This window comes from Pseudophryne corroboree (genome assembly GCF_028390025.1).
Source record: "Pseudophryne corroboree isolate aPseCor3 chromosome 3 unlocalized genomic scaffold, aPseCor3.hap2 SUPER_3_unloc_9, whole genome shotgun sequence".
NCBI classification, from domain to species: Eukaryota; Metazoa; Chordata; class Amphibia; order Anura; family Myobatrachidae; genus Pseudophryne; species Pseudophryne corroboree.
In genome coordinates, this window is record NW_026967585.1 from 2,729,385 (window position 1) to 2,738,065 (window position 8,681).

Below are 8,681 nucleotides of genomic sequence, written 5' to 3' on the forward strand. Positions count from 1 at the left end.
CTTGTCATTTATTTTATATTGGCCGTACCACAAGACCACTGAAAGTACGAATAAGCGAACATTGCAGAAATATAAAAAATGGATGTAAAAAATGGATTGACTACACACGCTCTGTCTAACCACTTTAAAATCCATCACAACAAATCTCTAAAACACATCATTAGATTTGCGGGTTTTAAATTAATTAAATGCTCCAACAAACAAAGGGATATTATGTTGATTTTAGCTAAAAATGAAATGCAGGTTATATATGAACTTAATACACTACACCCATCTGGACTGAGTAATGATTTTGAATTGAAATGTTTTTTTTATAATTTTTTAATAAAATTTATTTTTATGCATTTATTTCTGGATATTTATGTATGTCTTTTAAATTCTAGCCTATCTGGACAGAAGCCAAGAAGAAACTCTCTTACAGTCCCCTATGTTTTAATTTTGATATTGGACGTATGATTTACGAGGGCTGATATGATTGTGAAGAGGCACTTCCGGGTTTGGTTGGCAATCCTGCTCCCAGAATGGTTGGCGGAAGCAGGGATCAACTAAACCACAGCACTTCTGGCCTTGGTTGGCGCAACAACGTGGGCGGAAGTGAACGGCCGGGATCATCCGGCCTCAGTTCACCATGGATACCATTGGCGGGGCTGGCGGAAGCCGGTGCCCGAGACTTCCGGTTGGCGAACATGCACTGGGGAGGTTGGCGGAAGCGGGGACTAGACATCACCAATAAGGGAAAGAAATAGTCCTTTTGATAGATGCGATTGGCCTCCACAGCCTCACCGGAAGTGACACGACGCAATCATGATCAGCCCCTTAATATGATTGGAGGAGATTGTAACTATGGGAACACACAGCTGTTCAAAATAATTGCACAAAAACGAGGATTGGTTGAACATTAAATTCTGGATCATCAGACTGCCCCTCATCTCACCTTGAAAAAGACCTGCAGCAAAGCAGGTGGAAAAGCGTTGGTTATTGAGGGATCAGCAGTGGACCTTGCAGCTTCTGTGGTACATTTGGGTTGCAGAACTTTTGCCAAGAACGGAGTCCGGTCCGCTCATCCGGAGAGGCGATTGGACATTTTAAGAACTTGTTTGAAAACTATTTCATTGGTTCTCAGACCTGCTGGTAATTTTTCTGACTCCCCTCATACAGAGACTGTGCTAGTCCTTTCTTGTTATATTTGCATATCTATGTCATGTTTGTATGTCAGTATTAAACTGTTGTTACTGTGCTACACATGATATTCCTCTCTCTTTTTCACATGTGAACCTATGAATTGAAATATATTCGTTGAGGAAAAATTACTCCTGGCTATCTATTTTCAAGATAAGAAATTATTTTATTGCTTCACCTTGTTCACTATTATGCTGGATTTGTGATTTCACTTAGTCACTCTAATAAGTTACGCTCATCATTAGCGCCTGAGGTAATACATCCCCACCAGCCATATATACCCTTGTTACTTTGGCGTTATCTGGAGAAAGACTCCGCGGGGTTTGTTTTACCTCTGAGCTGCTTCATTTTTGGTTTGTTGCGCGATTCCAGATTGTCCAATTAGAACATTCCTATATTGTATGCAGTATAGATATTGCCAGTCTGTACACTGTCATTCCCAGTGAGGCTGGTATATGCGCTGTACGAAAATTACTGACAGGCAACCCGTTATATGTTGGTCCAGATATTGAGTTTGTGCTAGATCTTCTAACTCTGACGCTAACATATAATTATTTCATTTTCGATGGCAGGTTTTACCTGCAGACAGCAGGTTGTGCTATGGGGTCCCCTGTGGCCCCGTCCTATGCAAATGCTTACATGTTCTCTGCAGAGCAAGATATCTTTTTCAGTGACAGGTCTGTCTCGGAATCCATCATCATGTACTTACGGTACATAGATGACGTGTTTGTCATTTGGTCACAGTCAGAGGAGATGTTCCGGGAATTTATGAATTTTCATAACTCTACGGAACATCCGATCAAATTTACCTTTCATATCAGCAAAGAGTGTGTCAATTTCCTTGATGTACTAGTACAGTGTAAGGAGGGCATTTTATCCACGACCTGTATCACAAAAACACTGACCGCAATACGCTGCTTCACTTTGAAAGTTTTCACCCCCTCTCATGCAAATTGGGTTTACCCTATTCTCAGTTCCTGTGGGCGGTGAGAATTTGCAGTGATAAATCCAAAGCTACCATACAAATTGACAACATGATTAGCAAATTTAGACAGAGGGGATACCCTCTTGAAACGTTGTTTGCGCTAAGAACAAAGCTCTCAATATGAATCGGGATACTTTATTGGCCAAAAAGAGAAAAAAATTGGCAGCACCCGGTTTCCATGGGTTAATCACTATAATGTTAACAGTAGGGCAATTGCCAAAACTACCAAATCCCTGTGGCCCGTGGTACAGACTGACAAGGATCTGAATCTTACGGGAACAGCCATTATGCCCACATACACGAGAGGTTGTAATTTACGTGACTGGCTAGTCAGATCTGATGTGACTGGTCTGCACTCCAGAGTGAACAAAACATCTTTTTGTCTTTACGAAAAGGTTGCTTTAGATGCCTTGATTGCACTACATGTAGATCTCTCCTTTCCGGGAGCACGTTCAGGCATCCGTTCAGTGGAAGAAAATACACCATTAAGCATAGGGTCACGTGCACTACTAGATTTATTATATATCTTATCAGCTGCCCATGCGAATTGCATTATGTCGGCAAAACAGACTGTACACTAAGGGAACGTATGGCTAATCACAAATTGGTCATTCGAAAGGCCATACAAAGTGGGACTAGCGACCAGCCGGTTGCTCGACACTTTGCCCTAGCCAAACATAACATCGCCTGTTTAAAATATATCATTATAGATCACGAACCTGCAAATCTGAGAGGTGGGAATAGATCACTTTATTGCAGAAAGAATCCAGATGGATTCATGAGCTGCAAACTCTTTCTCCCAAAGGCTTTAACGAGTCTCTTGGTCTTCTTTGCTTTTTATAATGATGTATAGATGTGGTCAGCAACCTTTATATTCATAATCACCTAGAAGTGTGTATCTACATATATGATCTGTATTTATTACATGGCATCTGTACTTGTTCCTGGTTTGTTTAAATTGTTTTGTGTATAACAATTCTTGTTTCTATGTTTCAGTTTGTATCTATTATGAAATCTCCGGTAGGCGGGCGGCATGAAGACGTCATCTGTGGGCGTCAGAACGCTGCAACCACGCCGAAATTCATTGCACATGAGGGGGGATATAAGGTATGTCTGTTTTTATTTTCTGTGACCTGAGTGCCGCCCATTGCTTTGTATGTTTGTCCCGTCGCTGCATGGGTACCGGACTTTAACTCATGTCGTGGGAGTGCTGCCACAAATTGACTTATATATATAATTGTGCCCAAGGCTGATTATTGCATCTACAACAGATATAGGGGCTTATGTGACAGCCTGTGAGATACAGATGTGGGGTGACACTGGCACAGCTGCCCATATATAAAGTGGCAATCATTATTAGGCAGAGCGGAGGTGTAGCAGGGACATGACAGTCAGATCGTATCCCTATTATTAGGTAATAAGCGCTCACCCCCGTCACCTCCAGGATGGTACTCCCACACTCCTCTGGGCAATCCAGTTCCAGAAACTACCACTCATGCTAGAAAGTGACCCCCCCCCCCTCCCCCATCCACACAATGAGAGCAGGTGATCTTACAGAACAGGTAACAGGGAAACAACAGAAACATAAAACTACAGGTATGAGATGTAATGTGACACAAGTGATAGATGTGAGAGGTCACATAGAGCCGGGATCAGGATACGTTGTGTATTGAGAGGTCAGAGAGAAAGCTTCCCCCATGTTGGATGGTAACGCTGAAGCCTTGCCCTTTGTAGGTGTGACTTCTCTCATGTCGAACAAGATTTGATTTTTGTATAAAACATTTCCCACACTCAGAACATGGAAATGGTTTCTCACCTGTGTGTATTCTCCCATGTGTAACAAGTTCTGATTTCTGTACAAAACATTTCCCACACTCAGAACATGGAAATGGCTTCTCACCTGTGTGATGTCTCTCATGTCTAATAAGTTGTGACTTAACTATAAAACATTTCCCACACTCAGAACATGGAAATGGTTCTTCACCTGTATGACTTATCTCATGTCTAACAAGTTGTGACTTATGTATAAAACATTTCCCACACTCAGAACATGGAAATGGCTTCTCACCTGTGTGACTTCTGTGATGTGTAACAAGATATGATTTCTGTACAAAACATTTCCCACACTCAGAACATTGAAATGGTTTCTCACCGGTGTGTTTTCTCTCATGCATAACAAGATGTGATTTCTCTAGAAAACATTTCCCACACTCAGAACATGGAAATGGTTTCTCACCTGTATGACTTCTTCTCTCATGTCTAACAAGATGTGACTTATCTATAAAACATTTCCCACACTCAGAACATGGAAATGGCCTATCACCTGTATGGATTTTCACATGTCTAAGAAGATGTGATTTCAGTGTAAAACATTTCCCACACTCGGAACATGGAAATGGTTTCTCACCTGTGTGACTTCTCTCATGTATAACAAGAGCTGATTTTTGTATAAAACATTTTCCACACTCAGAACATGGAAATGGCTTCTCTCCTGTGTGACTTCTCTCATGTCTTACAAGAAGTGATTTGTATGTAAAACATTTCCCACACTCAGAACATGAAAATGGCCTCTGTCCTGCCTTAGCTGGCTGATGGGTAATACGTTTTGTGTTCTGTGTAAAACATTTGGCATCTATAGGACAGGGAAACACTGTATCTACTCTCAGAGCTGTAACAGATGCACCAATATCAGAGTGATCAGGAGAACATTTCCCAGGATCAGAGGGACCAGCTGATAGAGCTGGATGTATAATTGGGGTAATGGGGTTAGCTCCTGGAGAATCCTGTCTACTGTCATTATCTTTTATGTCACAATCCGGGGATAACTTTAGATGTCCTTCTGAGATATTCCTGCTTGTGTGTCCATCTGCTGGAAATAAAATACATTATGGAAATGTGACATTTTCCTGTAACATTAATCTTATAATGAAAAATGTCTGTTCACTATAAAATGAGTAGACGAGACCCAGGGTGTTACAGTGTATAATATATAATTATATAAGTGACATTATTACATGTAAGCATTGCAGTTATGTTTATTATTTTTTTAAACTAGGATGATTGGACTGGAGTATAACTAACACTGAGAGATAACGTGGGATTACTACAGGTGACATGAGCTGCTGCCATAATGTCTACTTGAAGAAGCCCAAATCTTTCTATCAGTAGCTGGAAGACTTCCTGATGTAGGTACCAGTCCCTTGGAAAATCCTGCCTCAGTCTCAGCTATTTGGCCACTGTATACTCTTAGCCTGCTACATGGAACGCGTGAGGTGACTCTCTCTACACAATATATCATCTTTCCCACCTCTGCCATAATCCCATTGCTTTCCTGGCACACCCACTGTCTGAGAATACTCGGAGACGCTTCTCCAGTAACTACTGATGGAAACATTGATCTACTGTCCATGCTGCTCTGATGTACATTACATTTATGTGACACATCTCTTCCCGTGACTATATACCTTATACTATCGTCCTGTAACACACAGTGACATGATGTGAGGGGAGAGCAGGAGTATAATAGGGGCTGATGGCTCCTGATGTATAAGATACACCAGAGAGTGTGGGGAGGAAACTGGTCAGATCTCTGGGCTGGTAACACATAGTGACATGATGTGAGGGGGAGAGCAGGAGTATAATAGGGGCTGATGGCTCCTGATGTATGAGATACACCAGAGAGTGTGGGGAGGAGACTGGTCAGATCTCTGGGTTGGTAACACATAGTGACATGATGTGAGGGGGAGAGCAGGAGTATAATTGGGGCTGCTGGCTCCTGATGTATGAGATACACCAGAGAGTGTGGGGAGGAGACTGGTCAGATCTCTGGGCTGGTAACACATAGTGACATGATGTGAGGGGGAGAGCAGGAGTATAATAGGGGCTGATGGCTCCTGATGTATGAGATACACCAGAGAGTGTGGGGAGACTGGTCAGATCTCTGGGCTGGTAACACAGTGACATGATATGAGGGGGAGAGCAGGGCTGCTGGCTCCTGATGTATGAGATACACCAGAGCGTGTGGGGAGGAGACTGGCCAGATATCTGGGCTGGTAACACACAGTGACATGATGTGAGGGGGAGAGCAGGAGTATAATTGGGGCTGCTGGCTCCTGATGTATGAGATACACCAGAGAGTGTGGGGAGGAGACTGGTCAGATCTCTGGGCTGGTAACACATAGTGACATGATGTGAGGGGGAGAGCAGGTGTATAATTGGGGCTGATGGCTCCTGATGTATGAGATATACCAGAGATTGTGGGGAGGAGACTGGTCACATCTCTGGGCTGGTAACACACAGCGACATGATGTGAGGGGGAGAGCAGGAGTATAATAGGGGCTGCTGGCCCCTGATGTATGAGATACACCAGAGAGTGTGGGGAGACTGGTCAGATCTCTTGGCTGGTGACACACAGTGACATGATGTGAGGGGGAGAGCAGGAGTATAATAGGGGCTGATGGCTCCTGATGTATGAGATACACCAGAGAGTGTGGGGAGGAGACTGTTCAGATCTCTGGGCTGGTAACACACAGTAACATGATGTGAGGGGGAGAGCAGGTGTATAATAAGGGCTGATGGCTCCTGATGTATGATATACACCAGAGAGTGTGAGGAGGAGACTGGTCAGATCTCTGGGCGGGTAACACACAGTGACATGATGTGAGGGGGAGAGCAGGAGTATAATAGGGGCTGATGGCTCCTGATGTATGAGATATACCAGAGATTGTGGGGAGGAGACTGGTCACATCTCTGGGCTGGTAACACACAGTGACATGATGTGAGGGGGAGAGCAGGAGTATAATAGGGGCTGATGGCTCCTGATGTATGAGATACACCAGAGAGTGTGGGGAGGAGACTGGTCAGATCTCTGGGCAGGTATCACACATTGACATGAAGTGAGGGGGGAGTGTAGGAGTATAATAGGGGCTGATGGCTCCTGATGTATGAGAAACACCAGAGAGTGTGGGGAGGAGACTGGTCAGATCTCTGGGCTGGTAACACAGTGACATGATGTTAGGGGGAGAGCAGGAGTATAATTGGGGCTGATGGCTCCTGACTCCCTCACAGGGCAGATACATTTCCCTCATTAGTTTGTACTGACAGAAGAGGGTGTAGGATAAGAGATTGTTGTAGTGACTGAGGAAGGAGAATATGTAACTCTGTTCTGTAATAAATGTTTATTACTCACCTGTGCTGATATCTGTAGGGATCTCCTCCTCCTTACACTGCTGATCACCCCTCACATACGTCCCTTCTTCTCCCTCTATATCTTCTGCCTTTATAACAGTCACATACGTCTCTTCTTCTCCCTCTATATCTTCTGCCTTTATATCAGTCACATACATCTCTTCTTCTCCCTCTATATCTTCTACCTTCATATCAGTCACATACGTCTCTTCTTCTCCCTCTATATCTTCTGCCTTTATATCAGTCACATACATCTCTTCTTCTCCCTCTATATCTTCTGCCTTTATATCAGTCACATACGTCTCTTCTTCTCCCTCTATATCTTCTGTCTTTATATCAGTCACATACGTCTCTTCTTCTTCCTCTGTATCTTCTGCCTTTATATCAGTCACATACGTCTCTTCTTCTCCCTCTACATTTTCTGTTTTAATATCAGACAGAAGTTGTACCTAAAAAGAAAAAAAACACTATAATGACATTTGCATACAGTCAGATTAAACTGAGGTTAAACATTATAATATCAGTGTATAAGACACACAGCTTCTCTACAGTTCATATAGTGATAGTCACTTTGGTATATTGGGGAGACCCTAAATCCCACCTACATGATCCTCCTGTGGGATCCTGTGATTCTCCTCTGTACAATACTGGGAATACAGAGGACGGGGACATCTCTCTGGGGTATCTCTGTTACTGGGCCCATCTGTAGGAGACACACAGTGACTGAGTACAGTGTATATATGTAAATATCAGATGATGTGTGTATATAGGGGCCCCCATACCTGCTCTCCCCTGTACAATACATGACAGTCTCCTCTTACCCAGTGATGTGAGGGGCCGGTGATTCTCCATCATCACGTCCTTGTACAGACCCCTGTGTTCCTCTATATACTCCTCCTCCTGCATGGAGACATAGTGACATCCTGACACCTTATAGACACTGGACACACACAGTGATACAGTCATCACCCAGACACATTCCCTGGTGCTATTGTATAATGCCCCTTTTCCAGCAGCCACCTCTCCAGTCATCACCCAGACACGTCCCCCGGTGTTACTGTATAATGTCCCATTCCCAGCAGTCACCTCTCCAGTCATCACCCAGACACTTCCTCTGGTGTTACTGTATAATATCCCATTCCCGGCAGTCACCTCTCCAGTCATCACCCAGACACATCCCCTGGTGTTACTGTATAATGTCACATTCCCAGCTGTAACCTCTCCAGTCATCACCCGGACACATCCCCTGGTGTTACTGTATAATGTCCCATTCCCGGCAGTCACCTCTCCAGTCATCACCCAGACACGTCCCCCGGTGTTACTGTATAAT

General features: G+C 43.7%; 1 protein-coding gene across 2 annotated transcripts; it reads right to left on the reverse strand.

Annotated features, from left to right (window-relative positions):
• Nucleotides 1–3,682: 3,682 nt before the first annotated feature.
• Nucleotides 3,683–8,255, reverse strand: LOC134984885 (zinc finger protein OZF-like). 2 transcript variants are annotated; one of them, XM_063950361.1, is made up of 3 exons: nucleotides 8,173–8,255; nucleotides 7,353–7,800; nucleotides 3,683–5,030 (listed from the first exon to the last, which is right to left on the reverse strand). In XM_063950361.1, the coding sequence occupies exons 2-3, from the start codon at nucleotides 7,603–7,605 to the stop codon at nucleotides 3,817–3,819; spliced, it is 1,467 nt and encodes a 488-aa protein (XP_063806431.1). In that variant the 5' UTR covers nucleotides 7,606–7,800; nucleotides 8,173–8,255; the 3' UTR covers nucleotides 3,683–3,816. The 2 variants fall into 2 exon arrangements, with proteins under 2 accessions (XP_063806431.1, XP_063806430.1); XM_063950360.1 differs by having other exon boundaries at nucleotides 3,683–5,033.
• Between the last annotated feature and the right edge of the window lie 426 nt (nucleotides 8,256–8,681).

Excerpts from the sequence above, each read along its gene's own strand:
- LOC134984885 (XM_063950360.1), bottom strand. The coding sequence starts at position 7,605 with ATGTATGTGACTGATATAAAGGCAGAAGATATAGAGGGAGAAGAAGAG. Across the intron at positions 5,034-7,352 it reads CCCTACAGATATCAGCACAG|CAGATGGACACACAAGCAGG; the intron begins GTGAGTAATAAA and ends TTTTATTTCCAG.